At 39.8% G+C, this 18,229-nt stretch overlaps 1 protein-coding gene across 3 annotated transcripts; it reads right to left on the bottom strand.

Annotated features, from left to right (window-relative positions):
• Positions 1-696: 696 nt before the first annotated feature.
• On the bottom strand, positions 697-9,227 carry LOC311056128 (uncharacterized protein). Of its 3 annotated transcripts, XM_084072524.1 has the most exons (7): positions 8,331-9,227; positions 8,207-8,234; positions 5,360-5,418; positions 3,993-4,061; positions 2,610-2,661; positions 2,453-2,489; positions 697-1,936 (listed from the first exon to the last, which is right to left on the bottom strand). In XM_084072524.1, the coding sequence occupies exons 1-7, from the start codon at positions 8,763-8,765 to the stop codon at positions 1,900-1,902; spliced, it is 717 nt and encodes a 238-aa protein (XP_083928650.1). In that variant the 5' UTR covers positions 8,766-9,227; the 3' UTR covers positions 697-1,899. The 3 variants fall into 3 exon arrangements, with proteins under 3 accessions (XP_083928650.1, XP_083928649.1, XP_083928651.1); XM_084072523.1 differs by having other exon boundaries at positions 8,207-9,225; XM_084072525.1 differs by lacking the exons at positions 697-1,936; positions 2,453-2,489; positions 2,610-2,661; positions 3,993-4,061; positions 5,360-5,418 and adding an exon at positions 6,728-7,897 and having other exon boundaries at positions 8,207-9,217.
• Between the last annotated feature and the right edge of the window lie 9,002 nt (positions 9,228-18,229).

The raw sequence follows: 18,229 nt of genomic DNA, 5'->3' as shown, positions 1-18,229 counted from the left end.
TTATCTTTTGAAAGTAGCCTAAGCAGCAATATATTTTGAAGTACAGAGCTGACATGAAAATTATACATGCAGGATAAAGGTCTACTATGATTATCTCTTGTGTGTTATGAGTTCAGTTGCATCATATACTGTATATAATATATACAAATATCTAGCCGTTTTTATGTCCAAGTTAAAAACATACTTATTTAACATTGCTTATACTCTACCTAATGATGGCTAAGAACAGTTAGGTCTTGCCTGGGCTTTAAATGAGCCGTGCTGTCACTTTTTATTATTTCTTGTATCAAAGGTGGGAGTATTTGTTATAATTGATATGCTCCTTTATCTTATTTTAATTGTATCTATTATATTCTCTATCTCTTTTTAAAGTGCACTGTTGCACTCTGATTTGTTTTTATTCTGTAAAGCACTTTTGGTGTATGAAAGGTGCTGTATGAATAAAGCTACCTTGCCTTGCCTTCATTCACAAGTGTTAACTGGAAGTGTGTGATCATTTGTGTGTGAATATACTAGATTTAAAGGTCCCCATTGCTAACCATTATGTCTGAAGTTCTCAAGCCAGAGGTTTCATTCTATTCCTAGGCTAGATTTCATGCATTTGGATTTCAGTTGAAAGATTGTCACATTTCTTATGTTTACTTTGACAACCAAAGGGAATCCTAGTTACAGTCAGTGACAACACCAACAGGTATACTGCGTTATATGCTTTATTGAAACATAAAATAAGTGTTCACAGAGAGAATCAGAAACGATACAAAGTTGGCTTCTTAACAATGCTGGCAATGGTGAGAAAAACCTAAATCAGTAAGAAATTCATGGTTACATTTATATGTTGAGATATTTTAACCAATAAGCACTGTTCAAATGCTATTCATCACTATGCGTGGTTGCCCATTATGTTACGGTAAAATGTACATTAATATACCCGTCTGAGGGGTATGCTCTGTATTTAATACAGTGCATTTCATACGCTGTCTATTAATACACATATGATACACAGCATACTCCTCCGTCCTCACCAAGACAAATTCTCAATGTTGTGCTTGGTTGAATGTAACTCTTATATGGGCCACATACATCTGGTATAGAATAATTTAAAGAACATTTCATGCATGGATTTCTATTTGACTTTATCTTCTACAGTATAACGTGACTGTATGACACACATTGATGTTTAGTGCATTATCACATTTAGTGCTTCCCACCTGGTTACCCAGTACACTGTTAAATAATATAATATAATAACATTAAACTCCGAATGTACACCTTTTGGGTCCATTTGGTTATGTGTGTACATTCTCAGAGTTACAAATGGATAAATTAACATTGTGGATTTTACTGTGCAGACGTTTAGTTCTCTATATTCGTTAAAGTATTTTGTAGTGTATACAACTAAATAAGGCCGCCATTGTAACGTGTTCTACAATGCATACATGTTCATTCAGGTGCTATTGTTGAACCATTGTGCAAATTATGTAGCTATAATAGGCTACCTGGAGTTATTTAGTCCATTATGAAACACTAAATACACACAAACTTACACACATACTCATTTACTAATATATTTATCTTCTAATTTCATGTTCAGTAAAGTGACAATAATGGACAGAGTACAATTTAAATACATAGCATATGTATAACAGCAGTAAACATTTTAAATCAAAACGGACAATAAAATATCCCCTCTTTTTTATTGAGTACAACCCCATTGTGTTTTATGACGTAATGTTTTCAGACAAAACAAACAAACAAACAAACAAACAAACAAACAAACAAACAAACAAAACAAAAATAACTAACAATTGGTGATGATAATGATGAGAGTTTCTCAGTGATGTTACAGTCCCTTGGGTGCAGTATATTACGTTGGCCACACGGTGGCGAAATGATGTAGGCTTATTCCGCGTCATCATCAAAGACGTCGGCAACAGTCCTGTGGATGGAGAAAGTGGTATTTATCAGTGGTGGAAAAGGTACTTAGGCCTACACTTTTTACTTACAGCTAAGTAAAACTTTTACAAGTAAAAGTCCGGAATTAAAACTTTACTAGAGTAAAAGTACAAAGGTATTGGTATCAAAATGTACATAAAAGTATCAAAAGTAGAAAGTACTAATTATGCAGAAGGTCCCATTTCACAAGTTTTCAAATGTATAACAATGTTTTGAAAATAGCAGATCTACAAGCTCATAATGCATCGCAACTAGGCTAACTAAAGTTTTCATGTAATTGTAGTGGAGTAACAGTATAATATTTGCCTCTGAGATGTAGTGGAGTAGAAGTAAAAGTACAGAAAATTGGAAATACTCAAGTAAAGTAAAAAAAATACCTCAAAATTGTACTTAAGTACAGTACTTGAGTACATGTACAGTACTATACTTTAGTTACTTTACACCACTGATATCCTTCAGGGAGGGAATATCATCATCATTTTAAAAAAAAGTGTCTTACTTGTAGATTGATCCAGTCACTTCATCAAGAAAGCCACCTTGGAGGGGGGGGGGGAAATAACAACAATAAACATAGAATCATCAATCATGTAATTCAGAGCTGCCCTGTATCAAGTGCAAGTCCAACACTTTGTAAGTTGACTCCAAATCATACTTACCAGGCTTACAAACACTTTCACAAACTGGACACACGTGGCAGAAAGAGCACATCTGTGGAGAAAGAGTATAGGCTATGTAATTCTGACTGTTGCATAATGTTATAGTAGTCTAGGTTACATGATGATATAATTACATAATTACACTTAATGTTAACTTATCATGCATGTGGCCTGTGGTCCAGTGGTATATTTAAAACACAGTATACTGTATTTTCTTTATTTCCATTTCTGCTGAAGAGCCACCTAGATAGGCTTTGATTTAGGGGCAGAGCTACAGGGAGGCTGGGGGGGGGGGCTGTCACATCAACCTTTATTTGATGTCAGGACTGGGGAGGCCCTGGGCATGTCAGGCAGCCCCATCACATAAAAATATGTAATATGTGTCCAACATACATGTGATGGGCCTGCCTGACATCGGTTGAATTGTGTTCCAAAATGACATGATCACTGTCCATGGTGCTGAACTCTTAAGTGTAAGTGCGTGCACTGCCGTGCGCGATTTGTGCTGTGCAGCCAGGCATGTAATCGTTGTGTCATTTTGTTTCCCTTTTTGTCTATTTTAACTAATCAAATTACATAAAGTAAGTTAAGTTGTCAGCATTTAATTAACTTACTAATATGTGTTTTGCGAGGATTTCTGGAAATGCTTTGAATTTGTGTGCATAAAATGTAGTAAGTTGTCTTGTATGTTCAAAAACATGACTTTTCGGGAAATGGAAAAGAGAACCTGTGTTGCAATGGATCCAGTGTAGTTATTATGTAGCCTCAAGCTCTTGTTAATACTATAGTTAAATATTAAAATCCACTGATGTACTTAACCACTTCCAACTTCACATCCCTATTTTGGGCAGGTCATTATAGGTGAGTATCTTCCACATTTTTCAAACATATTCAATAATAGGAGAAATAGCAGATCTACAAGCTCACAACGCGTTGTGAGGTTGTACAGTACATTGGCTACTTTTGCGCAACACTATCATTGTCATACGATGAAGTCTAACAGTGGTTCTCAATCTTTTCAGCCCATGACCCCCCAAAATAATCATATTTGAAATAGGGACCCCCCATCCTGATAAGTACTTGGAAGTAGCTTGTATATCTACTACTTTCACAATATTTGCCTATTTCTTAAATTATTTGACAATTTGGCCAATGTTTGACCAGTTTTTTATTGTATAGTTTGTTGATTACTTGTGATGCAGTATCGGTCTTTTTCTTGTCTTTTCTTTTTTTTTTTTTTAGATATTAAAAAACGTAAAAGTACTTAAATTGAACCACTGAAGTATAAAATAGAAAGAGATTAAACATGCCGAAACAAGGTTTCTGCCTGACAGCGACGCCGTATTGAGGCTTGTGTTGTGTTGTGTTCTCTTGTTGGCTCACCTTGCAGGCATCACAGTGCTCAGCTTTGTCTCCCTCTGCACAAGGACACTTATCACAGCTATCACAGTGCTGAAAAGAATGAACGGTGGAGGAAATTAGACCTAGGAAGACTAGCAAACACATCAAAATGCTTTAAATACAACACACTATACAATAGGTCATCAAAAACAATCAGTGTTGATATAATGCAGCCGAAAAGTGCTATGTCTAGTTCTCAGAGATCCTGTATGATCCCCATGACCATGTGGATCCCACTGACTGCTGGCCTACGGTCAGTCCTGAATGTCCCCGATTTATCAACCTGTGTGTGTCCCTGCTAGCCTGCTAACTGTCCCGGTGCGTTTTGCAGAAACCAAAAAGTGGAAGATCCTATCAGCGTCTGTCAATCACAGGGCCCTGAACGCAGACGGTGATCTCTTCCACTTTTTGGTTTCTGCAAAACACCCACCCAGCGCTTTGGGGCCAGACCGGTCTGCAGAAGACACATGATATTTTGAATTCAAGCGACCGGGATGGTTTACCAGACTATCCCCCTGCTGGCCTAGGATCAGTCCTGAATGTCCCCCATGTATGGACCTGTGTCCCCCCACCCCTGAATGTCCCCCACGTATGAACCTGTGTTGTCGTCCCCCCTGAATGTCCCCCATGTATGGACCTGTGTCCCCCCACCCCTGAATGTCCCCCATGTATGAACCTGTGTTGTCGTCCCCCATGTATGAACCTGTGTTGCCGTCCCCCCTGAATGTCCCCCATGTATGGACCTGTGTCCCCCCACCCCCCCTGAATGTACCCCCCCCCCCCCCTGATTATCTCCCAAGTATGGACCTGCCCCCCCCCCCCCCCCCTGAATGTCCCCATGTATGGACCTGTGTGTCCTCCTGCCGGCCTAGGATCACTCCTTACAAGAGCCTTCTCTTGTGGGTTTGATATTGTCTGATACATTTGCCACTTTCATTTTCCTATTGTGGGCATGTCATATATAGGTGAAAATTCTAGAATGCCAACATTTTTATTCTGGATTTTACTATGTAGGTGAGTGGAGAGCAGATTGTTGACTTAAACAGTGTGGTGTTTTTTTGCCCAGAATGTGCCAATGTACTGAAATCTATGACTAGCCTACTAAATGCTTCATTGCCAACATACAGTACGTGCATTTGAAAGGACAGTATGTCTCTATGCTGGCTGATGACTTTCTCTGCTGAATGTACTATACCGTTTTCATTGAACTTTGTTCAGGTTTGTTGGAGGATAGTCATGATGGTATTCCCAAAAGTTCACATTATAGGAGTGTTCACTGACCTTTAAAACAGCCATACCTCAATCTAAAAGTCTTAACATAAAAATGATAATAAAAGAAACAGACCTACCTCGCAGAATTCACAAAATGCACACACAGAGCCTTGGGAATAATGATCGTCAGCAGCATCTGCAAGAAATATACTAATAACTCTCTGTGTCTTGACTGGCTTTTGATATGGATGTTAGGTTAATGTTTGCAGTTCATTGAACAGGGTAAAATAAATGACTATACCTAAAATTATACTATTCAACTACACACATCAGGGCTTGGTGAGACCACACACCATTTACAAATAGGACCTAGTAGATAGTGGTGCACAAATATTAACAATACAAGACAATACTGTCTTTAATGGAAATATACTAGATTTCAATATTCAATATTGAAACAATAAAAATAACAGGAAATTATGTTTTATTAAGAACATAGCAATTTATGGTTACTTCATAAGCTAACCAAATTTACTTTAGACATTTGTGGAAAAAAAACAATTCCATACGAAGTCCTACGGTATAACATCTAAGGTAATAATTTCCTTTGGGCCAGCAGAGAACTAAAATCAGTTTATTGTAATCTGATTATGTGTGTGTGTGTGTGTGTGTGTGTGTGTGTGTGTGTGTGTGTGTGTGTGTGTGTGTGTGTGTGTGTGTGTGTGTGTGTGTGTGTGTGTGTGTACTGTGTTTATATAAATTATATATATATATATATATATATATATATATATATATATATATATATATATATATATATATATATATATATATATATATATATATATATATATATATATATATATATAAACTGTCATTTAACTATGTGGAAATAAAGTTTGAAGGTGTATTTTGAAAAAAAGGAAAAAAAAGTTGCACATCTTTGAAAACAATCTTCACATCTGTAGCGAGTGGCCTCGCTGACAGCTACTCTTGTTAAGCTAATTTAAGAGAGTAACGTTGACAGAATCATAACTATAATGTTCCTATCCAGTTATTATAATGTGTTGGGCCCAAAATCCCCATGTACTAAAATGGGGTTGGGTCATGTTGTATAAACACAAACCACACTCGGACATGCACTCACACACACACAATTGAGAGAGTAAGTATAGTGCATGCTACATGTACAGTTCAAACAAATACTCACTGGTGCATAAAAACAGTTGAGATTCAAGATACAAGTCCTCACACAGGTGACACAGGTTATACACTCAACATGACCCAAAATGGTTCAAATATTCACACACCTCTCTACAATCGACACTGTAAAATCCTGAGTGTTAATTTACTCTGACAAATACAACCAGATGGACCCGTAACGGTCCACTTGGTTCCATTTGTGTACTATCTGAGTTACAAATGGAATTAACACTGAGGACTTTACTGTGAATAAAATAACTGGCTAACCTCTGCCTTCTAGCAACAAATGTGCATCCATGCAGTTTATGATCAATTGATTTATTTCATGATTGAAAGTAGGGTTAAAGAGATGTGGACACAGTGGCAGTCATCACAGTATTCACACTTGAGTGTTCACAGTCAACTTAAACGTCACACAACATCCACATGAAGAGAAAAAACAGTGTCAATCAATTCCATCGTTTCATGCAACATCTGAACTGACGGTTGACAATTTGTTGTTTAACAGACAGAGCTTTTGCACGCTACAGGAAGAGACGTTTCTCTCTTTTCCCACTCTCTCTCTCCCCGAACATCAGATAAAACAAATCAACAAATCTGTAATATTTCTATAATATTTTAAGAAATGTTGCAGATTTAGTGTTAAGTTATAATTTAACTTATGCTCAGCTTAGTTGCAACAAATTACTCAAACATTTGCCTTTAAATATTATTGGCCAACAAAGGCACTTTAAAGATGAGGGGAAATTTAAAAAAATAAATAAATCTAAATTGTTTTTATTTTCCATAATAGTGAGAGTAAAAGTGAAGGTGTGTATAATATTACTGAAAAATTATTAAGACCACAATTATCTTTGCATTACTTCCAAAATCAGAGTTCTTGAACTATGGTTAAAACACAGTTACATACATTGATAGATGTGCTATTAATCCGTATTTAACATTTTTACAAATACACAAACCAGACTTGAAAAATACATTCATTAAAAAATGTTCAACAGACAGTGACATAGATGCTCCACAGAGAAAGAAGGAGATGGAGAGATATGGAGAAAGAGAGAAACTCTTCATCTCTTGGTAACTCTAGACTGCCAAACCAATCAATTTAGTGGCCCACAAGCTCGTCTCCCTCTGTCTGTATCTCTATCAAGTCCCCCTCTCCATATCACTGTCACCCTTTCTTTCTCTGTAGTTTCACATGGAGACACAAATGTCAATCCGATCCAAAACAAACGAGAAAGGAAGATCCCATTCTTTCAAACGAAACACAAATCAAAAGATCTCAAACTATTTGACCCGATGACTGACTTCCAAGTAAGGCTTGGTTTGTGTGAAATTGGCATTTTGTTCTTTCTCTCTCTCATATCAATGCTCCTGCAGTCCCCAAGTTCATAGCTAGTGTACTGTACGTAGGCCTTCAGACAGTCGGGCTTCAGACGGGCCAGTTCAATTTCCCCAGAGTGCTCATAACTCTATTTAAGCAGGGAAAAGAACACAGAGTCAGAGGCATTAAGGATTGATGACATATGGAAAGGAGGGACTTCTAGTGACCTATGTGCTCTGATTCAAGCATCAAGCTAAGTGACAGGTTGAGCAAAGGACTGAGGGTTTAAGAAAGTTAACGACAGGGGAGGGGCTAAGGCAGGCACCACTTAGCTCCTCCCCTCTCACCCTCCTGTAATAGGTCCAGACAGAGAGAGATGACGGGGGATGAGGACACACTGATGTTATGGATGAAACAGGAAAACAGGTAAGAGAACATTAATTTGAACGTGGCTTACCTTCGTGGCTGTCATCATCGTCATCATCATCGTCATCATCATCGTCGTCGTCATCATCGTCGTCGTCATCGTCGTCATCGTCGTCATCATCGTCATCATCGTCGTCGTCATCGTCATCGTCATCGTCATCGTCATCATCATCATCGTCATCATCATCATCATCGTCATCATCGTCGTCATCGTCATCATCATCATCGTCATCATCATCATCGTCATCGTCGTCATCATCGTCGTCGTCGTCATCATCGTCGTCGTCGTCATCATCGTCGTCGTCGTCATCATCATCATCGTCGTCATCATCATCGTCGTCGTCATCATCATCGTCATCATCATCATCGTCATCATCGTCGTCGTCGTCATCATCGTCATCGTCATCATCGTCGTCATCATCATCATCATCGTCATCATCGTCGTCATCATCGTCATCAGCAAACAGGCCGTCCTCCTGGACAAACGGCAGGTCTTGTGCCTTGACACCGGAGGCGGGAGACATTGGGGTCTGGAAGGAGCATAGCAGGGCTAGGAGCAGAGCCAAGATCAGGGTCTTAAACGAAGCCATGTTTAATCACAGTGAATAGGACTGGACCAGATAATACGGAATAAATCTTCAGTCAGTGCAGGAGTCCAGCACGTGCACACTGACAACACTAGAGATCTTTGCCTACCTGTTCCCCACGCACACACACTCACAAGTTAACACACAATCACACTTGCATACACTCTAGAACACCACTAGGGAATGGCCACCAGATGCAATGTCCAGATTACAGGGGATATTCCAAGTAAAAATCCAGACACTTGTTCCCAACTCCTGGCAAAAAAATTATCCCTGGAAAAGCAGGTGTCCTCCTTTGGAAAGTGGGAACGGACCAGGACACGGGTGCCGTCTACTCCGGTGCGATTGCGTGATGGTTTAAGACTGCAGTAAAAAACTCAGTGTGAGGAGACCCGTTGGAACCTGGGCAGCGACGGAGACACAGACAGGACTAATGTGAGACGCACAGAAAAAGAGTGAGACCAACCTAGGGAGTAAGATGAGAAGAAGGGGGGGGGGCAGTTAGACTGACTGACAGGGGCAAATGCTTGTGGGCACGCCTGCACTATCCATAAGTTAATGAACTAGGAGGAGATAGCAAGAGATGATGATATGGGGGGGTAAGGAAGCAGTGCACTGGTTGCTCCATCGTCATCAAATGTTCAAGTTTAACTTTGGAGAGGACCGTGGCAGAAGGCGAATATGACCATATATCGCGAAAGAAGGGAGGGGAAAGGTTTCATACAGAGTGAGGGGATGATATCAGAACTATATCAGTAGTCAAGTCGGAGATGCAGAGACAGGAGTTGTCAGTGTCACGATTTCCAAGTCAGCAGATTGGCCGCACAGCATCGTTCTGCATGTTTGAGATGCTAGCCCATTGTCAGAACAGCATGAGCTATTCAGATTATTTCACTTGTTTGCGTATCCCCCCATGTCCCCCGCACCAATGAAACGACCACCGATTCTCCACTCCTCCAAGCACCTCAGTCAACAATAAGGGGCCTGACCTAGACACAGATCTCATACAACCCTTCCTCTTCTCCTGTCCCATGTGGTATCCACTCCCATGTTCCCCAGTAACCCCGCCTAAATCTGAAGCCTCAAAATAGCATAGAGTTTGTGCAAGGCGGGGGTTGAACAGCGACTCTATTTAAAACCGGGCACTCACAGAGTCAGTGTAATGTGACCTTCCCCTGGCACACTCTCTGTGTGGGACCAACACTGTGCCCCCCTACCCCCCACACACACCACCACCACTGTCAATTCTCACCTACGCTTCTATAAAGGAAAACCCGAGGGAGATACCAGTTCAGAAAAGTCACCATTTTGTATAGAAACACCTGTGATATTTTAGATTATCCATGTGTGCAAGGTGTTCAGTCGTGCTTCTGAGCAGCTTTGATTCTTTGTGTATGGCTTGCTTGGTGCTTATATCTGTACACAACATGCCATCTTATTATCGCCACCAAAGGGTAGCAATGCAATAGCACAGATTAATGTTGCTTTGAAAGAAGCATGCTGCCATTAACCCCCCCCCCCCAACACACACACACACACGCACGCAAAAACACACGCACACACACACACACACACACACACACACACACACACACACACACACACACACACACACACACACACACACACACACACACACACACACACACACACACACACACACACACACACATATAATATTGGGATAATTGTGGGAAGAAAACCGAAAGAAGAGAATTTTAAAACTACAAAAGCAAATAGATCAATATTCTGGTAGAAACAGTTCATTTATGTCCAAAGTGGGAAATAAGAACATTTATTTATTTAATATCTACATTTGTTTCTTTAAAGTGATTACATGTGCATGAACATGAAACTATGAACTATGAAATCAGCAATTCAATTCAATTTAATTGTATTACTGTATAGTGCCTAATCACAAGTTGTCTCAAGACACTTGTGATTTACATAGAGCAGAAACCAACATCGTCTCACCCTGAGCAAGCATTTTGCAACGGTGGAAATGGAAAACTCCAGCTTAACTGGAGGAAATCTCAGGCAGAACCAGGCTCTAGGGTGTGTGTGTGTGTGTGTGTGTGTGTGTGTGTGTGTGTGTGTGTGTGTGTGTGTGTGTGTGTGTGTGTGTGTGTGTGTGTGTGTGTGTGTGTGTGTGTGTGTGTGTGTGCGCGTGTGTGTGTGCGTGCGTGTGTGTGCGGTGGGGGGGGGGGTGAACAGAGAGAAAGCCAGAGAGAGAGAGATACAAGCAATAATACAAGCAGCGTCAACAGAAGGGATAACAGCAGCATAATAGCGATAATAAATAATATAAATAAATAATAAAATAGAGAGTCCTTGTTCCGCAGCACAACGAATGGTGGTATAACAGTAGTATAATAGTAAACATAAACAATATAAATAAATGATAAAATAGAGAGTCCTTGTTCCGCAGCACAAGAAGGGTAGTGTTCATGCTATAGGCCTTGATTTTAAGTTAAAAATATGTTTCTGTTAAAAACGTAGCCAATGAAACCTAAGACTTGGTGAAAGGAAGTTGGTTATGAGAGACGAGAACTTTCATTTTCTTCCTCATTTAACTCTTCATGTTGAGTCAACCCTCCATTTACATTTACATTAATTTGAATATAGATAATTTAAACCAATCAATATTCATAGCTTCATATGTCTTAGTAAAACACCATAGTAGCTGGTAGTCAGGCATATCCTTCCTATTTCTACAAGCTCCCAGTTAGACATGTTTTGAGATGATGTAACACTGTTATGCCTATTGAATACCCACCCTGTACCCAACTGCTGCCATCCTTAAATTCTACAACACTGTTACCCCTACCGAAGACTCTGTACTCAACTGCTGACATTCTACATGACTGTTATCCCTACCCAATGCCCTGTACCCAAATGGAAAATGGATGAAGAAAATAGCTGGTGGAGTATGTGCATTGTAACTATGTGAAGTTCATACAGTTCTAAATGTTGACAACCAAAAGAGACCATCCAAAACGAACGTAACGTAAGTATGGGCATTCGTTGTAAGTATGGGCAATATTTAGTGTGTATGTGTATGTGTCTTTTGAAGGAAAAACTAATATTTAGATATCATATGGCTGAGATGTACAAGAACATACATGTTCTTCAGCCCACTGATTGTACCTTGTACTGTTGCTGAATTTACATGTCAGTTTTACCATTATGTTTTTATTACATAGGAGGCATTGGGTAAAGTAAGCACATATAAAAAAATAATTAGGAGATGATTGATAGAGCTAAAGCTATTTGAGATAGATACAAGTTCCTGCCTGCCAAGCTTCAAACTCTAAAGTTAGTAGTCGTCCTTAAAACTTTCAGGACAGCACTTTTACGCTTTGGAACTAGTGCCCTCTTCAGAGTTCAACAGCGACTGTGTAGTGTAATTTCTAACAGTGATCGACTACCAACAGTGAGAAACAGCTGAGGTGGAAAGAGCAAAGGAGAGAATGAGAGAGGAGAGGCGATATGATCGAGGTGAAGACTGCAAAGTGGCTGAAAGTGGAGATGTGCCTCAGACATGCCAAAGACATTTCTTCACTCTCAGCTTGGATGACCTGGCTCAAGCCACGATAGAACACTTGACCCATATATTTAACTGGCACAATCTTGGAATATTCCCCCCCCCCCCCCCCCCCAGCCCCAGTTCAAAACTCATGAAAAAAAAACTGTTTTCATCAAGTCAGAAAACAGTGTTTGCCCGTTGTTTGTCATTTTCTCGTGTTACCTTCCTACTATAACGCCGCTGGCCACAGGCCACGGCTAAGGCCAAATGTCGACAAGCCCTCTGAACCCTTAACTCCCCCCTCTCCCCAGGCACCCCCGAACCATCTCCATCTCATTTAACTCTTGCGTGTCTGGTAGTAGCAGTAGCATAGATTGAAAACCTGAAGAATGGGATGCTATTTTTAGTATCAGACAGGGTGCTGTGAGGTGAAGGGGATCGCGGGAGTAGTGCACTGGTCCGTTTGTTGGCCAATCTGTGATATAGTACCAACCCTCGATCCCTTCGTCTTCAACTCAATCCTTCCCAAGCTCTTCCCATGTAAGGATGGGCTAAACTAGGAAATAATTTTCCGCGACAGTGCTAGAGCTAAGAGTGGGTGAAATTATAGCTCTTGCTGTACAGCTTTATCTTAATGAAACTCTAACTCTAAATTGGTGAGCCATGGGCAGGGCACTTATTGAGGTACTGTACACTACATGCATTTTGGGACACAGGAACCCATGTTTTCCCTTTCTTTTATGCCCAGCTTTGATAAAATCTTCCAATCTAAGAGTTTCTGAGCCAAAAGTTTTAATCCTTTCAGACTTGGAGCAAGTTATTAGTTCAGGGTTGAATTTCTGTGGCGGGGGGGGGGGGGGGGGGGGTAATAGGGGATCTCCCAGAGTTGGTTGTCACACTTTTTACTCTGGTGGGAATTGCTCATCATCGACACATCTTACAATAGTCATTCATTAGAGGGAAGCTTAAGGTATCCTTTTCATTCTTGAAACAAATTTTAACAGCAAGTTATTAACCATCAAATGTGGCACATGACAAACAACCCCATCATGGGACAGGTTGTCAGTTTATGGGGTTGGTTGTCCCTATAGATATCAATAGGCTTTTAGTATTAAAAAAAAGGTATTAAAACATATCTTATAGGGTAATAATACAATATAAAAGACAGTATAAAGCTAACTTAACATCAGACCTGGCAATCAGCGCCAGGGCTGGTCAGGTGTGCATAGTGTTACAATCAAACTGTAGATTGGTCACAACTAAACTAGGAATATTAAGTGTTTACACCACAGCTGAGCTAATAGATTCCTGTCCAGTTGATTAATGTTCTGGCATTTCCCAATACAGATTGAGTGAGTTACCTGTGATGTCATGACGGTCAAGATAACTTATAATGCCAAATGACACTCACCTGGGAGGGAACTGTTATAATGATTATGTAATAATTTCAGGTGAGGGGAATTGAGTGAAACACGGAATGGAACAGTTAAACCGTTCTGGGTTTCATTCAATTCCCCCCCAACTGAAACTCCAAACTGAGTTTCCATGTTCAAAATGTTACAGTTTGGGCATGGGAACTCAGTGTCAGTGAGACATTAAACTGGAGAGCGTGTGCGAGCGAGGGAATACTTTCTGGGGACGGACAATATTACATCTGGGAAAGCATCTGTGTCATTTTAGGTTTTAGCTATATATACAGCAATATAGGTTTATCCGAAAACTGTTAGGATTTAGAAGGCATGTTTAGATTCGGCCCGAGGTCTAAATGGGTTAAGAACAGGATTAAGGTTTGAGCCAAAGAGGACAACGTCCAACAACAAAGCGTTGCGCCAACAGAATGCAGAAGCAGAGAGACACATAAAGTCATGAGAAGCTGTTAAGGTGCTCACTAAAGCGTTTGAGAATGCCAAGTTAACATGTTTGTGTACAACCAGTACTAGAATAGTAATAAGATAACGAGTAGCTGTTGGATACAACCAACAGCTAAAACAGCTAATGCTCCTTATTCCGACGTCCAAACTTTTTTCTTTTCTTTTTTTCCCTGAAAGGGGCAAATACTGTAGTAGTACAGTATGTAAAAGTTAACAGTAAATGTACAATATACAGTAGAAGCATGTTGATAGGTAGAGTGTGCATAGAATCAACAGTAGGCCTACAGAATCAACAGTAATGTGTATCAACCAATATGTACAAACTATCACCAGTAATACAGTATATGCATATAGTAGGAAATACGTACACATAATCAACAGTAATGTGCATCATACAGTCAATCTGTATTGAATGGAGTGAGTAGGCCGACTATAACTATACACTCTATTGGTGGTGAAAAACATTAGCAGCAGATAGTCTGAGCAGGCTTCAGCTGGCCTCCAATTACTGTGTTTTGTACATACAATAATCCATAGAGTGCCAGAGTGAGTGCGAGAGACACAAATATGTTTTAAAATGAATAGAATCATCACAAGACTTAAACCAAATGTGAACCATGATTATTTGTTTGAAGATTTTTTTTTGTAAAAGTTGTATTTTTCTTTTTTTAAATTAAATCCATAGTTTCATGACAATTCATTATGAATATATAACATCTACTATAACAAAATGTCATGACCAGGAACTTATTAAATGTCAAATGATGGATCTGTTTTTTCCCTTATCACCCACACAAAGTACCGGTAACTTTCATAAAAGGCGACAAAGAAAAACCAGACTCAGAACACAGGCAGCCATTGGATGTAGTGAAATATATTATTCAGACAGAGAGAGTATGGAAGGTTACAGTATCAACAGGTGTTAACGCATCATCGGTCGTGTCTCTCTCCCACATAGCACGCCAAGACTGGACTTTTACATGGCCCGTTATCAGTTAGGTAACACATAAACAATGACATCATAGGATGTGACATAGATGAGTTTCCGGGCGAAGGTGGACTTCTTGGATTGGATGAGAGTGATGATTACGTCATCATCAGATGAGGATGATGATGGTAGATGATGAAGATGATGATGATGATGGTGTGACAGTTTATCTTTGGACAAACAGCGTCCACATGTCTCAAACAACACGTTGACCTCGGCTCTGACCGGTCACTGGTCAGTGGTGACTTCGTGACACTGCGAGAAGGGTTATGCATTGGAGAAGAACACCGAGATATAGTGTTCTTAAAACAATAGATAGCCACAGAAAGCCTGTAGCTAGTTTGACCTTGCATAGACAGAGAGAGAATAGAGTACATGACTGAATTAGGCCAATATGACAGCATTATATTAATTTGACATTTAAAGCAGGTTTAGGACACTAGACAAATTATGATCAATCAAGATTAACTCTATCATCAAACATTAGAGGTTAAAGTACATGAATCTGCCATTGTATTTGAATGAGGAACTAAAGTGTTTCATTATAAAATGCCTAATCGCCTATACAAACCCTTATTACAAAAACACCAACATAAAAAAAATACTTTTACCATAAAAGAATACTACATGTCTCCTCGCCTCAAAGTTTTTCGTGTCTTGCACAAAATTTCCGGATAGAAATGAGCATGATGTCACACAAAATCTTTGATATTATCATAATAAAACAACACAAGTTCACATCTAGTTTGACTGTAATAAGCACTGTGACAACCAACCCAATCGCATCAATAACAGTTAGCCCAAGTTTATCTTTGCCTCTGACTTCTTGACTTCTTTTTGCATAGGTTCTATTGATAATTCTTGAAACAATTGCAATATGCATGGTGCACAAGGGCACATAATTCAGATCTAGGATGGTCCTTACAATTTTATACACATAATGGTTCTTGGTTTTACTCATACATTGTCCATTGTCATTTGTTTAATGACTATAGTTATAGATTAATCAACTTAATATATTATAACCACTCCTGTCCTCAACAGGGATTTGGAGCTCCTAGTGAACAGAGAGCAGCTCAACCAGCTGACTGCAGCATGTGTTGGTTTAGAACCATGCCTCTCATCTCGGAGATGGGTCTCCTCATCCGAAAGTGTCAGACCTGTAGCCAGCAGAGGGGGTGGTGGAGTCACTGTTCTGGAAACAGCCAGCGGTAAACTGATAACAAGATGGGGTCAAAACCTGTTACAGTATATGGCTTCATTGGCTTGATCTGGTGTGGGCGATGTGTGAAATTGTGGGGAATTTGTTTGAGGGATAGTCTGTGGGATTGTCTATAAAATGAATTCCTGGATATGAAATATTAATCTGCAATTTTCTGTAGTGGACCCAGTAATACGTTCTGGTTCAAGTCCCAGTGTGTCCATTTCAATTTGGCCAACCATGTGGCAATTTACATGCATGTGGCTTGTTTTCAAATGGTCACGGTCATTTCATGTAATTGTTCTCACTTTAATGGATAAGGATTTCATGAAACAATGTAACACGTGTGTGATTTATTTTCACAACAGTTTTGGGGACCGTAATAAGGGTCTGTGTCTATGCACCAAATGGCTTCGCAAGAAAAAATCAACAAGCTCACAATTGTGGCTATATGTTCCCCCCAGAATGTTTTTTGGGGTTCAAGTGGTTAAATACTGTCACAAACCAGGTAAAGAATGTGACAAATAGGGAGTCCACACATGAGATAAAATGCAGTTTTTAGCGGTGCCAACCGCTCTATATCTGACTTTGTCCGTGTGTCCGTGTGTCCGGGTGTCCTCTGTATTCTTATTGGCTGGGCTATAAACAAATATTGATGACAACATCAATACGGGGCTCATCAAAGGCACTGCTTCCTTCACACAGGGTGTGATTTTTTATTTAAACTTAAATAACCTAAAGTAAACCATAATGAACATAAACAATCATGATGTGTGAATAAACGGTAGTGTTAGTAATGTAATCAATAGTGTCTATACAATGCATGGATGAGTGGAGTGTGGTGTATGCGAGTGTACTGTATGTGAATGTATAACTGAAAATGAAAGGTAGAAACCCAAACAAATGCTGTTCACTGGAGAAGGAGAAATATGTCGGTTTCCTCAGCCTTAAATAGGGTTCCCAAATTACCCCCAGGTGAAGTCCAGTGGCTGACGACCTGCCCCACTCTGCCAATCACTTCCCCTACTGGAAAGTACCATCCTCAGACAGGCAGGGTGGGGAGGCCGTCCCAATACTGATCAAGTCTTTAGATCCTTCATTATTATTGCCATACACAACTATACAAAATAAATTCAGAATGATCAGTACTAGTACATCAGCACTCATTAAGTATACAGTATCGGCATTATACAGAGGAAAATTCCATACCCTATAAAAAATATTTTAACCACTTTCATCCTGCCATTATACGGGGAAACTATAAAAGCGCAGACCGAGTCCGAGACCAGATTTGAGTGAATAGGCTCACCTATACGGGGAGTTGCGACATGAGCGAATACAGGGGGAAAAAAAACTTTTAATTGTACCTACAATTAATTGTACAACCTACAATTCAAGAGTTATAGGCCAAACTTAAAGTGGCCTGTTATAGTGCCACCGTGAGGCCAATTTAAAAATGTGAGGTTGAGTGTCTTTCTTGGCCTACTGGGAGGAGTAAGTGTTTCAAATCAGTCCAATGGTGTCTGAGAGCAGCTGCAAACAGGTGGATGGACACACACACACACATGGACACACGGATAGGGGCAACTAATATTACTACACATGAAATGATTTTTCTATCTTTTTTTTAAGGAAGCTCTCATCTCAACTGAAATAAAGTTAACCTCAGTGCTTTTTAGAAGGCAGCAGATCTGTGTTTGCACTCGTCGGGTGCAGAGTTAAAACAAACAAACCACCAGCACTCGAAGGGAAAAAACATATTAAAAACACGTTCACCTCTCTGAGAGAGGGAGTGTGTGTGTGTGTGTGTGTGTGTGTGTGTGTGTCAACGTGCTACTAGTCTCTCGAGCCAGACTGTTGACTCAGAAAATGTTCAAATGC

This window comes from Gymnoscopelus microlampas (genome assembly GCF_963454915.1).
Source record: "Gymnoscopelus microlampas genome assembly, chromosome: 11".
NCBI classification, from domain to species: Eukaryota; Metazoa; Chordata; class Actinopteri; order Myctophiformes; family Myctophidae; genus Gymnoscopelus; species Gymnoscopelus microlampas.
Note: the sequence above shows the minus strand (reverse complement) of the source record. Positions and strands in the feature narration are given on the sequence as shown.